The sequence below is a fragment of the Gekko japonicus genome, unplaced genomic scaffold (genome assembly GCF_001447785.1).
Source record: "Gekko japonicus isolate JY-2015 unplaced genomic scaffold, Gekko_japonicus_V1.1 scaffold208, whole genome shotgun sequence".
NCBI lineage: Eukaryota > Metazoa > Chordata > Lepidosauria > Squamata > Gekkonidae > Gekko > Gekko japonicus.
In genome coordinates, this window is record NW_015173680.1 from 1164787 (window position 1) to 1189588 (window position 24802).

At 46.2% G+C, this 24802-nt stretch overlaps 1 protein-coding gene across 1 annotated transcript in view; it reads left to right on the forward strand.

Moving 5' to 3' along the window:
* The window catches only part of TET3 (tet methylcytosine dioxygenase 3), a 101717-nt gene that overhangs the window by 51895 nt on the left and 25020 nt on the right, over window positions 1-24802 (forward strand). Inside the window, exons 3-4 of the mRNA XM_015423001.1 lie at window positions 18221-20449; window positions 20621-20906. Coding sequence (XP_015278487.1) covers window positions 18221-20449; window positions 20621-20906 — 2515 coding nt within the window. The remainder of the gene's footprint in view (window positions 1-18220; window positions 20450-20620; window positions 20907-24802) is intronic.

Sequence of the window (24802 nt, forward strand, 5' to 3'; positions counted from 1 at the left end):
TTTGCAATGGTTAGGAAGGCAGATGTTCGCCATCTGAACGCCGGTAAGTACACCGATTCCAACCGGCACCTATACCGTTGCAAATGCCCCGTCTGAACGCACCCACTGAGGTATATAATAATTGTGATGATCATATATGTGGGAACCAGATTGGGTTGTGTGTATCTCTGAGTCCTCTGTGTTTAAAATGCTTCTTGACACTGGAAGAGCTAGCAGATGGATAGAGACTGTTGTTCAGTTTTTAAAAAGTGTTGGGGTGGAGTAGACCGATGCAGGCACCCCCATTCTGTAGATGCCTACACCTTCCTTCTTGTACTCTTGGTCCTCTTGCATAGCTCCTTTTTGTTTCAGTGGGACTTGCACAGGAGCATGGCCTGGTGGATTGTGCCCAAAGTGGTTGACCTACTCGCAGTACTGGGCTTGCCTCCCTTCTTCTTTTCTTACACTGGCTCACTTCCATTCCCCTCCCCAGCCTCTTGCAGGCTGCTTGTCTGACTGAGTGTAGTATCAAAACCGGCTGGTGCAGCCCCAGCCCATTAGAATGTTTCATTTCCCTTTGTTTTCTTTTGGGGAGTTGGCAGGAATTCTCTTTGGCTCTTTAAAGGCTCAAAGCTTGCTGAGGCAGCTCCAAGCTCTCTCTCTCTCTCTCTCTCTCTCTGTGCTCCACGATCTAGTGTTTGCATTTGCCTTAACAAAATAATAATAAAATTAAAATAAGTGAGCTATTAACAGACTTGGTTCGGCTTCAGAGCTGCAGTTCCAAAGTTGCTCCTGATTAGAACCATGTGGGAAGGAGGAGACTGTTTCAAGGCTACAAATTCCAGCCTATAGGCTGATCCCGTAAGGCAAGTCTCAAAGTTCTCAGGATGGGGTTTCTGTGAAAATGAATAGCCTGGGTCTTGCAATAACTGTTTGCAACTTCGACCTTTAGGCTGAAGACAGAGTATTCTTTTCCAGAAGACTGACAGAGATTTGAGCAAGGGATTCCTGCATCTCTATATGCCATACCCCATTTGCCTGTTGTCAAACAGGTTTGCATGTTTTCCCTCATGTTTCAGAAAGCAGCAAAACATGTTTGACCAGAGGTGTCCGTGGGACAAAAGGGGTGTGTATGCATGTACACCATGGGAAGTGGCGCCTCTTTCAAGCCAATTTTCTATAACTATTACCTGCCTTCAGTCTTACACTAATGTGCAAATGCACTGCCAATTTTTTATTTTAATTTTATTTTGCTTCATTTATATCTACTTTCTCCCCAGTGAGAACCCAAAGTAGCTTACATTGTTCTTGCCTCCTCCATTTTATCCTCAGAACAGTCTGAGAGTGTGTGACTGGCCCAAGGACACCCAGCAAGCTTCCATAGCAAAAATGGGAATTCAGACCTGAGTCTCCCAGATCCTAGTCCGATACTATAATCACTATGCCACACTGGCTCTCTATTCTCTATTTACTTATTTCTCAGTACATTTATATCCTGCCTTTCTTCCGTCATGGAACTCAAGATAGCATACATGGTGGGGTTCCCAAGAGGCCTCCTTTCCAGATGCTGATCAGATTCGGTCCTGTTTTTAGCTTCAGCAAAACGCCCTCTAATCATGCCCCCAAACCATCTCCACTATACACAGCATGAAATGGTAATGGCTATATATTATTATTATTACTAATATGTATATCACAGGCTGGAAGTGTTCCGAAAGTCAAGCAAATCCTGAAACGTAGCCCCACAACTGGTTCAGAAAGGAAACAGATTGATTCTTCTTCCCTTGACCGTTTTCATTTAGGAGTTTTTGGTGTTGGTCTGCCATGAGTCACTCTGTCACCTTGTCTAAAGATGGAGGATCGGATACCAGTCTATAATTAGCAACATCTTCTTTATTCAGTGATAACTTTTTCAACAGAAGTCATACAGCTCTTCAGGAAGATGACCTTGCCCCAAAGAGGGATTTGTGTTTATGTCTTAAAGGGGTCACAATGATTTCCTCATCAACTTTAACAAGTCAAGAAGGGTAAAGGATCAAACTTATGGGTTGTGTCCTTCACAACCCCAAGAATCCTGTCCATTTCAGCCAGGGAGAGAAAGCTGGAACTGTCCATACTGTGATGATGTGGTTGCTTCTGCTATAGGATCAGCTATTAAACTGGTATCTGATTGGTTAAGAAACATTTTATGATCAAAGTATTGGATCAGGCAATGGATGAGCAGAAAGAAAAACATATTTAGTACATTTTCAGTTGTGCAAGCAATAGCAAAAGCAATAGCACAAGCATTTGGAGCCATAGAAGGTACAACAGATGGTTCGTGTCGTGGGTCCTAGGTCTGCTGAGGCTGACTACTCCTCAGATGAGGAAGAGGCAGGGAGCAACCCAGCCTCCTCTGGAGCCAGCCCAGAAGAAGAACCCTCAGCTATACCTGAGGATGGTCTCCAGCAGCTGCACAGGAGGTGCAGCTAGAAGGAGATGCTGATCCTGAGCCTGGCCCAGCACCCCCAGTTGCAGACACCCTGAGGCCAGACTCCCCGCCTAGTTCTCCTGAGTGCCCCAGACGTAGGGCACGCCAGAGGCTGACTATGCAGGAGCGAAGAAGGAGTGCCAGACTCCAGCTCCTGCAGAGGCAGAGGGAAGAGCTGTAAGCCTTTGCAGACTCAACCCCAGGGAAGGAAGGACCTGCTCAAAAGCACTCAGTGCACCTAGTTCAACGCAACAGCAACTTTGCTCACTCAGACCTACTCCTGTGTGTGTGTAGCACCCGCTCCTTGTCCTTGCAACCTTGACTTGACCTCCTGGCTCTTTGACTTTCGGCTCTGACTGACCTTGATTCTGGACTGTGTTTACAAGCTTCCAGTATGTGGTCTCTGTGGCAGCTAGCCAAGACAGCACAGCTCCCATGATTTTGTTTTTGAAATCGTATCAAAAGAAATGCCTTGTTCTATGCATTGCACATGTGGAAAAGATAGCAGGGATACTTGCACTTAACACTAACAGATAGTGAAGAATAATTTTGGTGCTTCCACTGTTGCACGTGCGGAAATATTCTATGGGTTCTGTGGTGTGCTCTGTCTGATTTGACATGACACTTCCACCAGTGATGTTCTAGCTGCCTTCCAGCTGGAAGCTTCCTGGGCCCAATACACACACACATTTTACTGCAGATTTTCAGAGCAATAAGGCTTTAGTCTTGACTGTGGATTCTGTGCCCACCTTACACACCATTCTTTTTCCTCTGGTGTATTCATTCTGCAGCTACAATTTTTAAAAATGTACTTTTTTGAATCAGGATGGAACATCACTTGTGATGTGTGTGGTGGGGTGACATCCAAAGTTTTAAAAAACAATTACACAATTGCCCTACCACAGCTGCACAGTAGCATCCAGCAAGCACCTTCCATTTAAATCATTGTGGCTCAGGTTTTGCGCATGCATTGTAGGCTGTGGTCACACGGTTATTTGGATCGGGTTTCACCACTGTTCTCCCTCACGTTTAAAATTGCTGATCAGACGCCGCATCTGCCTCCCGCACCAAAGTGGGCTCAGTCACGCAATCCTCCCAGTTCCCTAGCAAGTTTTCTGACACCGTGAAAATCAAGTACTTTCTGGATATTTGCACTTTGAATCCGCGATTTCACTGATCTGGACAGCCATCTCTCACGCAATGATTGTGATTAGGTTGTCTGACCATCCTTTGCGCGATGAAGTTTTCCCCCCCTCCCAGCTTCCTCCTTTGAGCGCATGAGCAATCCTGCACTGAATACGTTAATTGCATGAATGTTCAAGCGCACATAGACTTCTTCCTCTCTCCTGGGCCCCCCCCCCCATCGGTCCCTGGATTTCTTGGTTTCCAGCAAGCCGCCTCTTGCCAACTGGCTTCCTTCTCTGCCAGGTCCACTCCAGTGTCTACTGCTGCCCCCCCCCCCCCCCCCCCCGCCCAGTCCAGCTGCAAGGTGAAGCTCTAAGGAACGCACTCAATGCATGTGCTGAAGAGCTCCTCTTTTATTGCCACCAGGTTGTACTCCTCCCTCCCCAAACGCCAAGAGGGAACCGTCATTTGTCTCCCCCCCCCCAGTTACCGCGGGGGAAGGCCGTCCTTTGCGCATGTTTTTTTTGCCAAGCTGCCACTGTCGTGCGCAAGAGCAATGTAATGTATAAACCTTAAAGCGCTTGGCTGTATGTGGCCGGGTAATTTTGTTCGCGGCTCTGGGGGGGAAACCTGCTGCTGCCCCGTTAAAGGGGGCTGGGGTGGGGAGGAGAGTCCCTCTCCTGCTCTCTCTGGGGCTGGTGATTAAAACCTGCCACTGGCTGGGCTGTGCAGGACTGCACATAAATAATGCCGGCAGCCTAAGTTCCTCCGCTGAACCCTGGCAACGGAGGGAGGGCAGCCCGGGAAGCAATGTGTCATCCCGGCAGCCAGGGAGATGAGAAGCCATGCCGGAGGACTTGGCAGCAGGGAGAAGAGCCTCGCTTGGAGGTCCTGATCTGACTCGCCCCTCCTCAAAGGCGACCATGTCTGTGGCCGCTGGTTGCCCGCGAGACTCAGCCATGCGCTTCCCCAGACCCAGCTGGGTTTGCAGCACTAGAAGCAGCCCGGGGGGGGGGGCAGCAAGAGGGGGGGGGGGCAGCAGAGGCGGGGGGGAGGTCCTGGGTGGCTGTGATGCTCCCTCAAGGCTTGCTTTCAGCTGCGAGCCTAGGGTGAGAATGTTTCTGAGCCTGCACAGAGTGCCCTGCTCTCCACCACCGCTGCTTGGGCAGCGCAGCTATCTGGATGATGCCCGGAGCTTCATCGCGCAATGCAAGCAGTTGGGGGAGGGATGTGTGAACATCCCAATGCAGAAAAAAAATATTTCTGATCAAATGTATTGTGGGAACAAATTGGGATAAGCTTGCCGTGTGACCACAGCCTTATTGTTAGTTTGTTGAATTAAAGGGAATGGAAGGGAACATAGGCAAAGGGGGGGAACCCACTGCTGAAGCTGACCAGACTTTTTCTGAAACTGACAAGCAACTGTGAAGCCCCATTTTGAATATTCCTGAGCACTAGGGGATTCTCTGCTGTGTTATCAGCCACTGTGAAAAACGTTCTCATAATATGGGGGAACATGTTGAGTGTACAGAATGCATGGTAGAACCCACTGATGCTGGCATTGCAAGCTGTGATTGTTGGCAACGTGTGTGTGCACGCATGCATGATTGTGCAAAGTTGGCTGCAACTCCAGCATGCTTTGCACAGGGCTGCAATTTGTATGGGGGAGGAGTTCTCTGGCTGCGGTGGCTCAAGTGGTTAAGACGCTGAACTGCAGGCTGTGGAAGGTCAGTAGTTCAGCAGTTTGAGACCCGGGTGCCGCATGATGGAGTGAGCTCCCATCTCGAGTTCCAGCTCCTGCCAACCTAGCAGTTCGAAAGCAAGAAATTGCAAGTAGATAAATAGGGACCACTTCGGTGGGGAGGGAACAGCGTTCTGTGCGCCTTGGTGTTTAGTCATGCCGGCCACATGACCACGGAAATGTCTTCGAACAGCGCTGGCTCTTCGGCTTTGAAATGGAGATGAGCACCGCAACCCTAGAGTCGGATTCGACTGGCTTTCGAGCAAGGGAACCTTTACCTTTACCTTCTCTGGCAAAAGCTTTGGAGAGCTTTTTTAGTCTTGTGTCACTAAATTGAAAAAAAAATTGTGGGCGTATTTTCGCTGATGCTCTAGTGCAGCTGCATAATAATACAGATTTCCTGCCCTTCCTTGCAATTTGTGTGGTTTTCTCTTTGTGATTCTCTAATTTGATCCTGCACACTGGTCATGATCTTGGCAGTTTTTTAAAGCCTGTCCTGTGTGGATTGCACTCTTCCTCCAAATGGATCGATCCCAAATGATTCTTAAGTTTGGTGGTTCACAGAAGGTCCATATGGCTCAGCCGCCATTTTAATGTTAGAATAAACCAAGAAGGGATCACAGTTATCCATATAGGAAATACACCAATCAAGCAAACACTGTGATGTGCATGACTAAGACATTTAGTAAATCTTTTCAAGGTGAACAGGTGCTCGAGTGTCTTCAATTTTCAGAAACAGAAACCACATTCCAAGTTGAAACTTAGACAACCTAGCCACAACACTGATATCCAAAAACGGTTGTCCCAATGAAGTCCTCCTATGGGTATGCTAGCAATGTTGTTCCACGTTTCATCTGGCAAGGCTTTTTCAAGTAGGAACCACTTTCTCAAAACAGCTAGAGCAGTTACAAACCAGGAGAAAGCCTTGAATAAGTATTTTGGAAGAATATACCTGAGTTTTGGTTTCAGTGGTATCCTGTTTTGAGATTTGAGGATTTGAATTTTCATATTGTTGGTATATGAATAGCTTTGGAATTTGTATTTATGAATTATATATGTAATTACATGTGATATAAAATTAATTTGCATAGAATAGTTTGAGTAGTTTAATTATCTTTGTTTAGGTAAAACAATTGTTTTACATGCAGTTGTTTTGCTGGTGATCAGACAACTGTCTGTTGGTGATTAGTAGCCATGATTAAGTAGAACATCCATATCTAGAGGCAGTCTACCTCTGAATGGTTTAGTGGTTAGCATATCAAACTATGACTGGAAAGATGCATATTCAGATCTCAGCTCCAAAAATTCAATAGCAGTACAATACTAAGCAGAGTTACACCATACTAAGTCCATTGAAGGCGATCAGCTTAGAAGGAGGTAACTCTACTTAGGACTGCACTGTAAGTGACAGGGGGCTATTTGCTGTCTCTCAGCCTAGCTTACCTTACAGGGTGGATTTGAGAACAAGCCAGGTATGGAGCTTCTTAGCGGAAGGGCAGGATAGAAATGAAATACATAGATCAGATGGTCTCCATTTTATTTGTTCCCATTATGATCTCCGTACCCTAGGTGTGAACTTCTGGAAAAATGTTTGCTGGCCACTTTTAGAAACAGAACTAGAGAGTTCATGCAGTCTTATGAATGCTTGCTGGCATTTTCTTATATCTGCATGCATGTATGTGTACATAAAAATGGTAGTGGTGAGTAGCTATGGCAGCTGCTTTTTTTACATCAGGGAAAGAAAAGGGGCATGGTACTAGAGGCTTAGGATAAAAGAGCTACTGCAGGCAGGGACACCTCCCCATATCTGCAGACACTTGAAAGAATCATTTAAATATCTGCCTCTGTGCACAGCTATAATGTGTATAGATTATTTTATTTTGTTAGCTGCCCTTGGATACTTAATATAGAAAAGTGAGATAGAAATATTTTTAGTAACCTATCTCTATTAATATGTTTGGACCTGTTGGGAGATCTGAAATTGTCAAGATTTTGCCTGATCATCTAAAATTCCAAAATTTGGTTAATATGTTGTCCAAGATTTCTGAATTTCAAGAAAAATCTGACAACAGGACATTATTGTTTCTCTCTTTCCAACCAGAGAATTAAAAGGATCAGATCAAATATTAAAGGCAATTGCAACTGTGCAGGGGTCTTGATAGAGAAGGGATTTAACCTTTTACCCCTGCATGGTTTTGCTAATCAAAACTGATCTCCCATACTGTCGTTACCCTTTTAAAGGGAATAAATATGGACAAAGACTGAGCCTGTCTGCCTACACTCTTTATAGAGTTGCTAAGTGCACACTTGGGGGAGAGGGATGCATTAGTAAAACCTTGTGGAGATTGAAGAGTTAAACTCTTTCTCTTCTCCTTCCCCACCCATGGGTGTAATTGCCCTTTTAAAAGTTGACCTGAAAGTCTGTTTAAGGTACTCCCACACTAGTAGCACAGAAGCCAAATTTTGATTACTAGAAAACTCAAAAGTGTATTTTCCACCTAATTGCCAAAATATGGGGGATGAGGATAAACAGGCCAGAATTCCAGCAGAACAAACCCAGCAGCCTGTGGGGCAGAATGCTGGCTGGGTTGGTAGGGGGATACACAAATCCATCACTTTTTCAAATTCAGGCTTGAATTTGGGTGAGGAGGAATTTCCAGCAGCAGCCAGCATATCTCCGAAGTACGCCGGCTTCAGTCATTAGTATTTGTATATCCGATAGCAGCCTTGAAGTGGAGGCTAATAGCGTGTGCGTCCTTGGATGGGTAACAACTGGGCTGCTTGATACAGTGGCAGCTAACTGGCTGTAGTGGGGAGATGTTAAGCTCCGGTCTCCTGACAATTCATGATTCGCCCCTTGCTGTAACTTGGCGTACTTTGACTTTTCCCGCCAGGAGTGTCAGCAACTGCGTCTGAAGTCACATGGCTCGGGACTCCATGTCCACGATATGTGATTGGAGGTATAACCGTGTAGGCGTTTTGGTAGAGCGTTTCCACAACCCAAAGATTTCCAAATTATAGTGGAGGAGGAGAGAGAGAGAGAGAGAGAATGAAAGAGAAGGAGGGAATTATGGCAGCGTTTGTACTTCTGCATCGCTCCTTGGTGCGGCCCTGGGCTCACCTTGGGAGGAGGTTCGCATTATGAAATGATGCTCGCCTGCCTTAAAAAGAGTGAGCCAGGGAAAGGGAGAACGAAATGTAATCGGCCGGTGTCTTGTTACCACATTTCAGTTGCGGTGAGGGCAACCGGTGCCTCGAATAGAATGGTCAGGCAGGTCATCCGAGGTAGTATTGTTAAAAGTCTGTGGCAGAAAAACAGTGTTTGCAAATACACTGCTGTTAGGATTGGATGGCTTTTCATATATTTGCTTGTTGCATTTTTTTTCTTTCTTTCTCATAGATTTAGATATTTAAAAAATAATTTAAAAAAAACCCTTGTCTTATTCCTCCCCCCCTGACTTTTAAAAAGATGAAGGCCTTCCTGCCCTGAACCTCCTGGGGTGTGGCTCCCCCCCTCCCCGGTTTTGAGAGGGGAAAGTGCCTTCCTGCTTCCTGCAGCAATCCAGTCCTCTGTGCAGTACTGCAGCCATCCTGGCGATGTACGTGCAATGTTCAAGAGGGATAATGGCCCCCACAGCTGTTCGGAGAGGGGAGGGGGAGGTCTGTGTAGGCTGAAGAACTGGAGCAGCTTTGCCTCCTCTGAGGTCTGTCCTTGGTTGTGGTGAATCGGTGTTTTCCTCTGGATTCCTCCATGCTTCCCTTTTCTTCTGCTTCTCCGGGTTTGGTCTTTTCTTGGCAGACTCTGCAAGTGTAAGTGTGACTGTGTGCTATGCTCCCCCCCCCCCTTCCTCTTCCTTGCCTGCACTTTCCCAAGATGTCTGTCTGTCTCTTTCTTTGTGCTGCTAGAGAAGCTATTGACTGGGCTGTGCAGCACACGGGGCAGCTAGCCAAATGTTGCTGCCTTGAGCAAACAGGATGGGTTTCTCTCCTGTAAATGGAGTTCCCAAAAACCCAGTGTGTAAGGCAGTAACGAACAGGATTTGTAGTTCTGTGGCAGAACTGGTGAAGAAAATTGAGGCACTGTTGGGAGAGGCAGAGTCCACTTTGGAAACAGTGAAATGTGAACCTTTAAATGCCTCTGTCAACATTTTTTGCTTGCAGTGTCTTCAGTGTGGCATGGGATCACTGTATGAAGTGTTGGGGCAAGAATGTCTGCAGATAACAGTTCTAAACCCAGAGAGTTAATTGTGCCTAAACAATGCAGAGTATGAGAGAAGAAAGGCAGGCATTCTGGTGTGTGTGAATGTTACCCTGTCATTTTTAGAAAAGAAAAATTCTCTTGCATTTATACAATGGAGTTTTCCCATAATGACATTAAACCACAGATGGTTGCTAACTTTTTGAAGTAGATTTGTTGGATGTGGATTCTTTGCCAAAATCCTCAAGGGGTTTTTCCTTCTTTTTTAAAGTTGGCAGCTCTTAAAAAAAAAAAAAACGAAAAAAGAATGTGGAGCATTGGGGGGGGGGACGACACACACGGATGGCTTTTTCACTTAATTTTTTCCTTGTATTATTTTCCTCTGTGATTGATCAAGAATTCTTTTTCACAATGAACAATGGCCTAGAATGGAGGGGTTTTATTTTATCAAATGAGGATGACTTTGTCTGTGGGTTATTGATTTCTCCATGATCAATTAGGCAAAGGAAGGGCATGCATAATTCTTTCTCTGGGATGCACATGCTGTCCCAGTGGATTTTTGGATGCAGTTAAGAAGAGGAAACCAAAGGGGTTTTTGCTGATTGTGGAGTTTTTGAGGGGGCTGGGAGTGTGTCAGGGAAGGAGATGAATGCACAAAAGCCTCCAGTAGGTCTTGCTCTGCAATGCTGGGAAGGAACAAAGAATCCGATTGGGGAAAACCATGGATGTCCAAAATTTACTGAACAAAAGATTCTATTTGATAAGCTTTGCGTGCAAAAAGCCCAAGAAAAATTACTATTGAGGTATAAAAGACACTGTGTTTATAATCATCATTTTGGAAGCTGGCCAGCCCAAGTAAAAGTATAGTTCTAAGGCTTTAGAATTTTCCCCCATTTTTTTTACCAGGTTTGGACTCCAGCTTGCAATTTTAACACAAGCTGAATATATATTAGTGCTAAAATGCTGTCTTTTCCTTCCTCTCCTGTTCTCTTTCAGCATGGCCTTCCAGGGACAATTTTGATTTACTGTTTTGAGGGTTTCTTCCATATGAAGTTGCACTATTTATAAGCATAACTCCTCTGCAAAAACCCAAGTTTCATATAGCATGGGTCTACTAGGCTTCTTTACATATGTGGAACTTTCTCTGCGCCAGGGGCTGGGTTGTCTTCTGTGCCTTGAGTACTAATCCTTTGTATTTTCAACAGGGAACCCCCTGCTTTGTATACAGGGGGGTTCCCAACATGGAATCCTCCATATATGCAGAGATCAATGTGCAGATTGGTGTTCTTGTGTGCACTTTGCCCTTGATTCAGGTCTTGTGGCAATATACTTGGAAGATGCCTCTTTTGGTAGATTTTAGGGAAGTTTCTGCTCTTGCTTAAGACAGTATTGATTTCTCTGTGTGGCATACCAGAAACATCTAATATAGATATGATTTGGACCAAGTAATATCCTTGCAGGGGACTTTGATGGTGAGTCAGAATTTATGGTCACCAGGGACTGGCCCAGTCTCCAGATGGTTTCCAAAGCCCAACATGAGGTCAGGATGAGGGCCTTACCTTCTTCATATCAAGTGTCAAACTCATGGAGAAGATGGTGTGTGCATGCATTCACGTGCACTTGTGTGTGTATGTGCATGTATGTATGTATGTATGTATGTATGTATGTATGTATGTATGGCTTTCCTCTACAATAATTGATCAGTAGTGAGATGCATCTCTCCCTGACACCAGCTAGTGCACCATTTGTGATTTCTGTAACATTGTACAAGTGCTCTTTTGTGGTCCTTCAGACATCATTAGAAATAAGTTACACAATCCTCCTTCCTCCCCCAAAAAGTCTGCATCATTTTGTGATAAAAAAAAGTTTTCAGATAGCTGAAACTACAGCTAAAATTGATATACAACAGCAACCCTGTAAGGTAAGTCAGCATAACAGTCGGTGTCGTGTAGCAACTAGAACGCTGGGCTAGGACTGGGGAAGTCCAAGTTCTCACTCCTACTCAGCCATGAACCTTACGGGGTGACCTCAGGCCATTCCCTTTTTCTCAGCCTCACAGGGGTGAGTTAAGGAGAAAGTGGAGGAATGAAGAATGTATGCCATCCTTGGAGCTCCTTGGAAGAAATATGGGATAAAAATGTAACTGATGGTTGCTCCATATGAACCTGGGACATTTTGCAGTGTACCTTCAGCCCTGGCTCCCTGGCTTTTATGCTGGCTCCTCGGATTTGAAACATTTTTTTCAACTTTAGATAGTTTCCCTCAGACACACATCATTTCTAACTTGGGAAGGAAAAGTACAATTGTTTGGCTGTATTTTTGTTTCCTTTTGAAAATAAAGTTTTGTATCTCATGTCTGCCCTTTGAAGTCACAGCACTGGGCAAGGGCAGAGTTTCTCCTGGGCCCCACCAGAGAGCCCCATTTCTGATGGAATGGTTTTCTGATGTCTTAGTAAGCTATACTACTTGTATAGCTTACACTAGAGTACAGTATGCATTTAATAGAAGGAAGCTGCCATTTTCTCACCCTGCAGGCATGCTGACAAAATTGCTTTTTTTGCTGGCTGTTCTAGGGGAGACCCAAACATCAATCTCTTAACTGAGGTAGCATTTAGCATTCTGGAACAGGAATTGCACAGGAGTTATTTTCTTTTGAGAAGTCCTGTTTCTTTGCAAGGCTGGCCTGACCACACAAGTCATCCGATTGTTCACTTGGGGCGGCAGCATTTGCAGAGGTTCTGGTGAGCCAGCATCGTGTAGTTGAGGCATGGATCCCCTTGCCATATCACAGAATATGCCTGAATACACCTCTCAGATCGTATGCAACTCTGGCTATTTCCACATGAATGTTTTGTTCCCTCTTGGCTTCCTTACAGCAGCACTGTCTTTGGGAGTATCCACGTGATGCAATCCTCTGTTTGTCCTGCTTCAATTTTTCCCCATCTTCACTGTGAGACCTTTCCCAAACCTAGCTTGGTTTGATCTTTTGGGAAAGATCACAACAAAGCGCCTTTGGATGTCATGTGGATGCATTAATACAGATCCCAGCTACAATGGTGGCATTTTCTTTGCCCCAGTCCCTGTGATCACCACTTCCTCCCCTACCCTGGGGGGCTTTTCTTGGGCTTTTGGAGGAGAAAAATTGGGAATTGCTGAATCAGTATAGTGGCACAACATTATAACAATCCTCTGCCATCATCTACCATGTTTCCCTGAAAATAAGACACTGTCTTATATTTATTTTTTCTCAAGAAGACACACTAGGGCTTATACCACAAATGCATAGAAATCCTGCTAGGGCTTATTTTTGGGGTAGGTCTTATTTTCGGGGAAACAGGGTACTAGCTTTCTTTTTTACAAAGTAAATCGTAAGCGACCACTTTCTTTGCGGAGTTATAATGACAAACGTAAAGGCTGTGTATTTCCCCTACAACTATCTAAAATGAAAATGCCCTTTTAAAAATAAATGAAAGCTGGGAATCAGTAGATCATGGCAATAGATTACTATATAATTTTAATCCTACCAGTCTAGGAAATCCTATGTTTTGTTTTGTTTTTTAAAGCCCTCTTTAAAAATGGTGACTACAGGAGGAGGCAGGGATATTGGGGGTATGCCTGTTCTGGACAGTGCCATACTCCCCAAGAATTTATTTCACAGCTTGGGCATGCTTCAGGACCAGTTGTTGCTTTTAGACATTCACGTGACTTAGTGGCCAGGAGCATACTGTCTTAGGTTCTGCTGCCCTGTTCACCTAACCATCCTGGGACTGGAAGGGTTTGTCTCCTCTTGTATGTATGTCTCCTGCTATCCCAACTGTCAGTTGAGAGCCATTGCTGCAACAGCCGCCACTGTCAGCTGGGAGATTGTCTTTGAGTGGCACTTCCTTAGGCTGCTCAGGGCTCTACTGGTAGCAGGAGCTCCTTTGCATATTAGGCCACACACCCCTAGTGTAGCCAATCCTCCAAGAGCTTACAGTGGCCCCAGTAAGAAGATCTCTGTAAGCTCTTGGAGGATTGGCTACACTAGGGGGCGTGGCCTAATATGCAAAGGAGCTCCTGCTACCAGTAGAGCCCTATCCAAAGAGATGCCTTGATGTCTAAGCCGGGGTTTATTTATTTATTTATTGTGGCATATCCACTTTCTGGGCTTTCTGTCCTTGTTGTGTTCTTCCTCAAACCTGGTTTGATACAATCTTTCCAGAAACAATGTAGTTCAATTGTGTCAACAAACCATTTGAATAGGAAGCTATGAATTTTAGAAGGTCCTGCTCACATCCGTGCCATTTTTCTTTGGTCAGCACCTAATGGCAGCCATTTTTCCAGCTGCTCCACTGGAAGACTTTTTGAATGTGTTTTTTAAATCAGTCATTGCTATTTTGCTACAATGCAGTAACCTATGTAATGATCTATTGCCACAATCTACTTTCCTCTGAATTTTCAGCTTTCATTTTTTTTTTAAAAAAAGTATTTATCTAGCTCTTTTTGTTGTAAAAAAGAGAGAGAAAAGTGTGTGCCCCTTTTCTTATGAAACCTGGGAATTCAGAGGAACTAGTAAATTGTGGCAATAGATCATCATAACATTATTGGGCTCTATCGCCATAGCAATTAAGCAATTTTTTAAAAGAGACCTTAAAAAAAGGTCTCCAGTGGCACAGTAGGGAAGAAATTGCAAGGGAAATGGCAGCTGATGAAAGTGTGAACAAAACTCCCATGTGGACACACCCTGTTGCCAGTGTGCATGACTGGGGAATTGAGAATGTAGATGTCGCCTTAGTGCTGGCACAAGTATTTTGGAACTCTGTCCCAAGAGAGCCACTAACACCTTTAGGTGGTGAAAACCAGCCTTTCTGCTCAACTCAGTTTGTGTTGCTGCTTTTAGTTTTAGATTTTATTAGTTTTAAGAATTCTGTTACAATGACTAATTTTAAATGTGTTATGATACAGTTTTGTTGTCTTTCAGGAACTTTTCATAGCAGAAAAGCAGTATATAAATTGAAATATCAGTCAGTCAAATAAAAAGGGATTAAATTTGGCCCCTACTTTAGTCATAATGCCTCAGGGAGTGGGGTTGGAAGAGGTCATGTGAAGCTTCTTTTTGTGTACATATTTATGTGGGAAATTTGGAGCAGGGGAAATGGGAGGATCTTCAGAGCTGCACAGTTGGGCTGCATCCAGGCAGTCGTTTCCTGCACTGCTGGTTGGTGATTTAGTGCTGAACCGGACATATGAGGCTGCCCTGCAAAACGGAGGGACAATGTTATGTGGGGCTTCGTGGGGAAATGCCTTAAGAGAACTGGCTGGAGAGTGTTGGGTGGGTTGGATTTATTTTATTTTGCTTACTTCATTTATACTCTCTCCCCAATTGTGACCAAAGTAATTTACATCATTCTCTTCCCCTCCATTCTATCCTCACAACAACCCTGTGAGGTAGGTAAGGCTGAGTGTGAGACTGGCACAAAGTCGCCCAGCAAGCTGCCATGGCAGAGTGGGAGTTCAGACCTGAGTCTCCTAGATCCTAGTCTGACTCTGTAACCACTGCACAACAGTAGATCAGTGTACCTGAGAGAATGTTCCATCCAGGAAATACTTCGGTATCATGCCAGGAAGATTCTAATGTATTTCCTGCTGTTGTAGCTCAGATGCCTATTAAAGCAAGTCGCCACTGAATCCCCGTCAGACTAGGAGAGTCCAGCAAGTGTTTCTGGAGAGAAAGTGGGGTGGGTTTTTTTGCCACTGTCTGCATGCTTGCTGTGAGGCAGTGACTTCCTCCTCTGTACAAATAGACTTACAGACACCCGCTCTCTCTCTGCATGAGCTCTTGCCAAGGTTGAGAGAGCAGATAAGATGGGTCTGGCACTTCTTGTAGCTCATCCAAGTCGGTCAGGGGATCCACCAGCTGTCTGGGAGTCAGCCTGGCCTCCTTCCCAAGGAGGCTTGTAGGCATTCCCAGGTGCATCATGGGTGCTAGCGTTGCCACTTGTAGGAGTGGCTGCACATTCTGGTGGACCAGGGCATTACAGGTATTCCCTGACTGGATAACATTTAGAGACTGTAAGCCTTGGCAAGGGTTGCTGCTTTGTTTCTGTTTTGCTGCTTGGGAGGTACGAGCTGATGTAGCTAAGAAACCAGGGGCAGCTTAAGAAACATTGATGCCTGAGGCAGAGAATCCAAAGGGCTCTCCCCCTTAGCAGTACAAATAGTGAACAAAACAAATGGCAATGATTTGCTTTTTCGTAATGCTCCATATTCTGTTGTTAGAGGCGCCTCCTTCACCCTGTCTCATGGTACAGTCGGCTCTGCAAAGTCTGAAGTTCCTGGTTCAGATCTCACTGCTGCCGTTAATGCAGTAAGATGACTTTAGGTAACATACTTTTTCTGTTAGAGCCCATCTGCAATGTGGGGAAGGTAAACACCGGCCAACCTTAATTAGTTGTTGTAAGGACTGTTGAGGTGACGTATGCAGAGTGCTTTGAACGCCGACGTATTATGTGGATACAGAGTATTGGCTATTTGAGTACATCTAAGTTCATTCATGCAGTCCTTGCATGGCAGACTTGCCTGATAACTATATAAATCAATGGTGAGACCTCATTTGGAATACTGTGTGCAGTTCTGGGCACCACACCTTAAAAAGGATATTATAGCTTTGGAAAAAGTGCAGAAAAGGGCAACCCGAATGATAAAAGGGTTGGAACACTTTCCCTATGAGGACAGGTTAAAGCGCTTAGGGCTCTTTAGCTTGGAGAAACGACGACTGAGGGGTGACATGATCGAGGTTTATAAGATTATGCATGGGAAAGAGCAGGTAGAGAAAGAGGTACTTTTCTCCCTTTCTCACAATACAAGAACTCGTGGGCACTCCATGAAACTGCAGAGCGGTCGGGTTAGAACGGATAAAAGGAAGTACGTCTTCACCCAAAGAGTGATTAACACATGGAATTCACTGCCACAGGAGGGGGTGGGTGCTACAAGCATGGACGGCTTCAAAAGGGAATTGGATAAGCATATGGAGCAGAGGTCCATCGGTGGCTATTAGCCACAAGGTATAGCTAGGGGCTCTCGGGCAAGTGATGCTCTGTCTTCTTGGTGCTTGGGGGGGGTCAACAATGGGAGGGCTTCTAATGTCCTGGCCCCCCTGCTGGACCTCCTGATGGCACTGGTATTTCTGGCCACTGTGTGACCCAGAGTGTTGGACTGGATGGGCCTTTGGCCTGATCCAACATAGGCGTCTCTTATGTTCTTATGTTCTTAATCTATGGGCTGGGTGCCTGATTGGTGGAGAGTGGGGTGAGATGAAAGAAGTGGCCCAAGGGACAAAAGTGGTGTCGTCCCCAAGAGCAGGTTACAGAATGCCAACTATAGGCAAGAGTCTGGGGAAGCGAATGTAATGGGGCAGAACCAGGGTAAATGGGTTAGGCCTCTTGTGGAGGGAAATGTAGCATCCATTGACTCTTCCTGAGGAGGTGCTTTATGATCTGCTAAAAATATTTTAGTAGAACAAATGGACAAGATCTTGTTCTGCTTGCAAATAGATGTAATTTTTATAAAGCAAGAATATATAAGGGACTGCATACCTGCTATAGACTGAGCTGTATGTGAAGCAGTGGTCTTTCCCAGAGTATAAAAACTACATGGGGGACTTCTCTCTGGATGACAAGTTTTTGGCCACTTCTTTGTAGTACTGCCTTCATCCTATTTTTGTGTGTTTATTTATTTTAAAAAGTTTATTAGCTGCCTTTTTCCCTAGCTGGCAAGCTGAAGAGTTCCACCCCAAACAGCACATAATAAACATACTGTCAGGTTCCCAGTCAAAACACTCTCCACACACACTTTGGCAGTGAAATGCTTTATTAGAGATGTGAGATGCTATGGGTTCAAACTCTTTGTTAGGACTGATTTGCAAAGGTGGGAAAAAGCAACATATAGGTGAAACCCCAAAATTCCATTCACACCTATGTCAGCGTTCCTATAGCAACCCAGTCATATATATGGTCGCCCTATCTAACCTAGCTCCATATGCTTATCTAATTCCCTTTTGAAGCCATCCACGTTTGTAGCCGCCACCACTTCCTGTGGCAGTGAATTCCATGTGTTAATCACTCTTTGGGTGAAGAAGTACTTCCTTTTATCCATTCTAACCCGACCGCTCAGCAATTTCATTGAGTGCCCATGAGTTCTTGTATTGTGAGAAAGGGAGAAAAGTACCTCTTTCCTTACCTGCTCTATCCCATGCATAATCTTATAAACCTCAATCATGTCACCCCTCAGCCGTTGTTTCTCCAAGCTAAAGAGCCCTAAGAACAACTCTGATATTGTAGTCTGTAGTTGCCAAAAGTTATCCCACAGTGATCATGACTAAGAAATTACAAACAGGAGTCCGACAGGCAATTCCAGCACCATCTTAGTGTTTAAAGGTCTTCAGGACTCTTTGGGTTTTTTTGCCCACAATAGGGTGGGAGAGCTGCCCTCTGGAATATCAGGACCAATGTTTCCTAAAACAAGCCATTTCGATCAATGCCATTCTTTCTAAGAAAGGTAAAGTGTACCAAGAAGTAAAGGAATCTATGCTCACTTCACAAAAGCTTGGGCCATAATCAGTTTGTTCATCTTTAAAGTGCTCTTTGTTTGTTGTACTTATTATTGCAAGAAGTGAACACGGCTACCACTTTGGAACTCATTTGTTTCTATTTTTCTTCTCTCTTTTCAGACTGGTTCGGAGGGCAGCTCAGTTGATGGACCCAAAACAGGCCAAATGGAAGAAGGGCCATTTAACCATGTTGAAGAAAGAAGGCTGAATGAGGGCAATGGGCCTGGCCTGGCAAATGGTGGGAGGGAGCAAATGACTGGGCGAGGGGCTATGATCATGGAAACAGGTACGTGGCTTGGCCGCCCACACACTGAGCAAAAAGCCAACTGGGAGGGCATGCCAGCTGCCCTTAGCCAGGGTGATTCCACCAATGCCAACCTGGAGGATGCTCAGAACCTGGTGGCTTTCTCCGCAGCAGCTGAAGCTGCCATGTCTTCACATGGGATGGTGCCCTCGGCTTCCCCTTCTTTACTGAGCATGCAGCTGTATGAGAAGTTTAATGCTGAGATGAATCAAAGTGGGTCAGGGGATGGCTTGGCCATACCTCCTCCTAACAACTACCCTGACATTGAAGATCTGAATGCTCTGAAGGCCGCCCTCGCTCTGGCAAAACACGGTATGAAGCCGCCCAATTGCAACTGTGACGGACCCGAGTGCCCGGACTACCTGGAATGGCTGGAGAAGAAGATCAAATCAGCCACTGGCGAAGACCAGAGTTGTACCCCCCAGCTTCTCAACCAAGCTTCTGAACCTCCCTTAGACAATGGTGCTAATCAAAAGCAGGTGCCCGCCGCAGATGAGAAGACAACTCTGTGTCCCTCAGAGGCCCTCCCCTTTTCCCAAAGTGCACTGAGTATCGCTAAGGAGAAGAACATCAGTCTCCAGACAGCCATTGCCATTGAAGCCCTCACACAGCTATCATCAGTTCTTCCTGAGGCAGCCCAAGAGGCTCCGGCCCCTCCCCAGAGCCCTCTGCCAGCCATGGCTTTCACCTCCAAGGAACAGCTGGTCCAGCCTTCCGCCTTCCCGGCACACATCCCTAATTCGGTGCTATCTGTGTCCAGTGCCGAGCTGTACCAGAGCCAGGCCTCGAAAGCATATTCCAGCCACAGCCTGCTCCAGGCTCCCGCATCGTTGGCTTCCTCCTCCTGGCAGCAGGGTACAAAAGGTGCTCAGGAGACGGCTCCCTATTGCCTTGATCGCAACAACGGCCACTTGGACACTTCAGGTCTGTTCCCCAACTGCACCTCCACCCCGCAAAAAGCAGACTTCCCTGAGCAGTGGAGTGAAGAAAGCAAGCTCAAAAGCAACCTCTGGGGCCTGAACTCCAACCCACCCCCACCTTCCTTGGCAAGCGATCCCATGGCCGAACTGGAGCAGCTTTTAGGCACCGCCGGTAACTGCATCAAAACAGTGTTCAAACGACCTGACGTGATGCCTGGCAAAGTGAAAGCCATCAAAGCAAAGCAGGAGCAGCTAGCCCAGAATGAAGAAAACCCTAGTTACCACAAGACGGCTTGCTCCAGCCAGCAGTTATCCCAGCTTCTGCAAGAGACAAACTTCCATAAGAAGACTCAGAAGGTTCTACAGCAGCATCTCCACCACAAGCGTAGCCTCTTCCTTGACCAGAACCTGCCTCAGGGAGGCCCTCAGGAGCAGCTGCCGAGCTGGTGGGCTCCCAAGTCACAGGCCCAGCCTCAGAAATCAGCAGAGAAGTCCCCCAAGGAGAGGAAGAAGAAGATCCCGACGGAAAAAGGTGCTCAGGTCAAACCAGTCCGCAAACAGGTCCAGATCAAAAAATCCAAGCAGAAGGACTCTCTGCCCCTCTTCCTGCCGGTGAGACAGATCAGCTTGGAAGGGTTCCGCTCAGCTGCCACTCCAGAGCGCCTAAGCAAAGAGATGCAACCCGAGCAGCTGCTCTCTGCGACCCCAACCAAGCTCTTGTCTCCTGCTCCGTTTACATCCAGCCCCGGGGAACTGTCTCCATTGCAGAAGCTACTTGAAAACAGAAGTCCGGCTCCCAACTCTCAGGAAATGTGCCATCCCAGCCAGGAGGAGAGCCACTGCTACTACCCAGAGAATGCTGCATGCAGTTCTAACTCCCTCAGCTCTCCTGTGCCAGGCTTTGCCCCGTGCTCATCCACAGGTGCTTGCAGCAATGGGCACGAGGAAGCTTTCCACAGGCCAATGAACTCGACAGATCATCCTCTGTTTGCCCACAATCCCATCACGGTGGATGACAAGTTGGAGGAACTGATCAAACAGTTTGAGGCCGAATTTGGAGAAAATTTCAGCTTGCAGAATTCCGAGCTTACAGCTCCAGTTCTGCTTCCTGATGGGTCGTTGCCAGCCCAGCCTCCTTCCCCCCCACATCCCTTGTCTTCTCTGAGCCGCTCTCCAGAGCCTCCTGGGGGCTTGGATTCAGCTCTCCAACCTTCGGCTGCTAATGATTGCACACCGCCTTTGATGGGCACTCCCAATGCGGGTCACAAAATGTTCTCCCTCTTGCAGGGTGGTGAGCAGCCTTTTGAAAACCCTTTTGCTGCTCGGTCACCCAAGCAGATAAAAATTGAATCTTCTGGTGCTATTACGGTGGTATCCACCACGTGCTTTTACTCTGATGAAAACCAAAACACAGACACTGCTTCCATGGAAGGGACCCCAACCAAGGATAAAGTGCCACTCACACCTACTCTCAGTGGATTTTTGGAATCTCCCTTGAAGTACCTGGACACACCAACCAAAAGTTTGCTGGACACGCCGGCCAAGAGAGCGCAGGCTGAGTTCCCAACTTGTGACTGTGTGGGTGAGTCATGGCATGTGAGAACCTCTTGCACTGAAAGGGAAATTTCCTAAGAATGGGCTTCAAATGGTGTGTGTGTGTGTGTGTGTGTGTGTGTGCGCATGCTTTCTGCCTACATGAAATTCACCCCCTCCGGGAGACTGTATCAGGATTTTGATTTTGAGCTCTTTCGTCATTACTCTGCTGAAAGCAAGTGTGCAGGTTGTCATGGCCAGTCCTGTCTAAAGAATTCCTTCATGAAGGCTGTTGTAGTGTAATTCAGCTGGGAGCGCTTCTGGGAAAGGGAGTCTGTTTGCTGGGCTTACTTCCTTTAAACAGTTTCACATTCTCAAGAATGTTAAAATTGTCTTGTTAGACCAAGCTATCTAGTCCATCATTGAATACCCATCATTGAATACCCAGGTGCTTCTGGGAAGCTCGCAGCAAAGCTTCATTGTTGCTAACAAGACCCTGATAGAACCTCTCTGTTAGAGTTTCTCTGATCTCTACAGAAAGCTATTTAAGTCGGCGACTATCATAACATCATGTGATTGTGAGTTCTGTAAGTTGGATATGTTCTTTATGAAGGAGTACTTTTGTCTGCCTTGCAAGCAAAGGACTTGTTCCTTTGTGCTCTATCGGGGGTGCCGTGGCACCATTCCTGGTATGATGATCTGAAATATGAGTCCCGGTTTCAGGTGTGGGATTAGCCTGTTGCAAGAGGAGAGTGTATTTGCCTCTGTGAGTAGGGAAGGGAAGAGACGTGGCTCAGTGTTAGAGCAATCTGCTTTGCATGCAGAAGGTCCCAAGATCGGTCTCTGACATCTCCAGTTAAGTAAGGTAGCAGGGGATGTGAAAGACCTCTGCTTGAGCTGCTGCCGCCGCCAGTCTGAGTAGACAATACTGACCTTGAGAAGCATCTGACTCAGTAGTCAACAGCTTTTTCATGTGTTCATGAGTACAAGAGGAGAGGCTGCGTAAATCCAATCTCCTCCTCCTCCTCCTCCTCCTCCTCCTCCTCTTCTTCTTCTTCTTCTTCTTCGACAGGACAAATCAGGCATGTGGAGCCTCCAGTCATGGTGATTGCTGCTGCTTTTGTGTCTGTTAAACTGCACATGCTCTAAAAGGATAGGATTCTAGGTTTTAAAGTATGCAACACCTAAGGAATTTTGTTTAACATGTGCGTAGGAATAAATTTGACAGCTGTCACCTGGGTCTTGAGTCTTCTTGCAAGCTGACCCTGGTATGTGGATTGTGGTTGCACTGGGACTGTGCTTAAAATCCAAAACTGGTATGCAGCAGGTTTTCCAGCCCTTGGTCCTTGCTACCTGTTCTTGGAATATCTCTCTCTCTCTCTCTCTCTCTCTCTCTCTCTCTCTCTCTCTCTCTCTTATATGACTAGGTAAAGGCATAAGCCAAGACTTTCCAAGCTCAGCCAATCCAGAGGCTTCCTACTAGGTACTGATTGTAGGATTTGATATGCACCCCTGTTGCTTTCTTTGCCTACAAAGGTCTCAGAAACGTGAGTACACACAGTCCCAGATCACTTCTGAGCCTAGATCCACAACCTCAGGTCATGCAGACGACGAAGAAGAAGAGACTGGATTTATACCCCGCCCTTCACTTGGAGTCTCAGAGCGGCTTACAAACTCCTTTCCCTTCCCCTCCCCACAACAGACACCCTGTGAGGTGGGTGGGGCTGAGAGAGCTCTTTCAAGAACTGCTCTTTCAAGGACAGCTCTTGTCAGAATTATGGCTTGCCCAAGGGCATCTAGCAGCTGCAAGTGTAGGAGTGGGGAATCAAACCTGGTTCTCCCAGATTAGAGTCCGCACACTTAACCACTACACCAAACTGGCTCTGAGACTGCACTTCTCTTTTAAAGTGTGCCAGCGCCTTTGATGCAGGCCCATAGCCACTGGTGGCATTTGGGGGCAATGCCCCCCACGGATGAGCACTGCCCCCCTGGACTAGAATTTTTTAAAGTGCAATAAAATAAAATAAAATATGAGATGCACGTGGGGTTTCCAAAAAGACCCTGGGCACACACAGGGAAGCTTTAGTCACATTTTATTTTTTATGGGCCAAAAATAAATAGGTTTTTAAAAATGCAAAACAGTTAAAATAAAATTGCAAAAAATAAAATAAATTGCAAAATGCAAAAGAGAGTTGGAAATCCCCCCCCCGCCAGCTTACACAGAAAAGCAGCCCAGAATCGAGTCTCTCCAGTTGAAAAGACTAGAGGAGGACTAGAGGTCGCAGTGGAGCCAGAGCTGCTGCTTCTGCTGCTGCAAGAGGAGGAGGAGGCATGGCTGGGGCACCCCCCATATTTCCCCATGCCCCACCAACCACTAACGCCCCTGCTTTGATGACAGCATAGCTGGGAGAAGTTTTAGCAGCTGTATCTTTTGATTGCCGTTACTGTTGAGGGAGGGGCAGAAGAACTCACATCTGCTCAATTACTTTCCCTCCCAAGCAGCCTTCTGAAATGCACAGGCACTCTCTTTGGGTTTGGAGTTGGCAGCTCTGATTGCTCCCCTCTTCACCTACTGATTGGTCTTCTAGGTTTATGGTTGCAATGGGGGGTGAGGAACGCCATTCCCTTTACACTGTACAACAGACGCATGTTTCTGCTATGCAGGAAAAAATAGTAATGTATGAAGAAGGAAGGAAGGCAGCCAGTGAAGAGCTGAAACTAGGGGCTCTGGCCGGTACCTCTGCCATCAGCTGCCATAATAAAATCCGAGGGTACTGCATGTCCGTTATTGATCTTTGTCTGAATGGCTGCTGTCCAGCTGAGGCTTGCTTTCTTTTTCTCTTGACACTGTGCCACAGAGATGTGTCTGGAATAAAAATTAGAGTTGGGAGAGAGAAGAGGGAAATGCATTAGCCAAAGCCCAGTCCCTTCTGTTTGGGCAGAGAACGTGCCAAGTTAATTTAGAGCCGGCTGCTTCCAACCTGGAGAACACCACTGCCATTGTTTAAAGTTTCTATAGCACAAGCAATGTGGCAGGTGCTGTATGGGGCAAGTTCTCAGACTGCCCCCCCCCCAGCCCCCACGATTTGTGTTCCAGCAGCCACAAGTGGGAAGGGATTGGTCAGGTCTGACAGAAGTGGCTGTTGACTCCATCATGTACAGTTAATTCTGTAGGTATCCACAGTGCTGAGCCCACTAACTGGCCCAATGCAGACATAATGCTTATTTTTTGTTTGTTTTCCTTAATCATGGGTAAGTATTATATCTGAATGCCGGCACGTCATGGTTTCAGACGGGCTGCCAATCAAGGTATGGAGTGATAGTTTGAAGCGGATTGTAAAACAAGGTTTGTACTAATGATGGGTAAGTGTTATGTCTGCACTGTGCTAACCTTAGTTAAGACAGTTCCTCCATCTCTCCAGACTCTTGGCTTGCAAGGTGACCAGTAGGACCTTGCTAATGTCACTGTCTATATGTTAGGGTTACCAGCTGGCTGGTGGGGGGAAAATCCCTGCCCCAATTGCCCTGAAAGGCGATGGGATGATGTCACCCAGAAGTGACATCATCACGTCACTGACACTCTAGTTTTGGACAAAACTTTATGGTAAAATTGGCTACAAACCATAAAGTTTTGCCCAAAAACTTGACCGTCTCACACAAACACTGACGGCGGCGACATTATGACATCACTTCTGGGTAACGTCATTGTGCCACACGCACGAAACGCGCATGGCAGAAGATCCTGAAAAGTACCAAGGATCCCCCCCCCCAACTGGTTGCCAGGTAGGACCCGGCAACCCTAACATATACCCTCCAGAGACATGGTTTAATTCAGAAGTTTTTTCTTTGCCTTCTTGGTACCTTAACCAGAGCTATAAGTGCTAACTATGATGTTGGGTTTCACGATAATGGTAAGGATATGATAATGCAACAGGTGGGACCGGT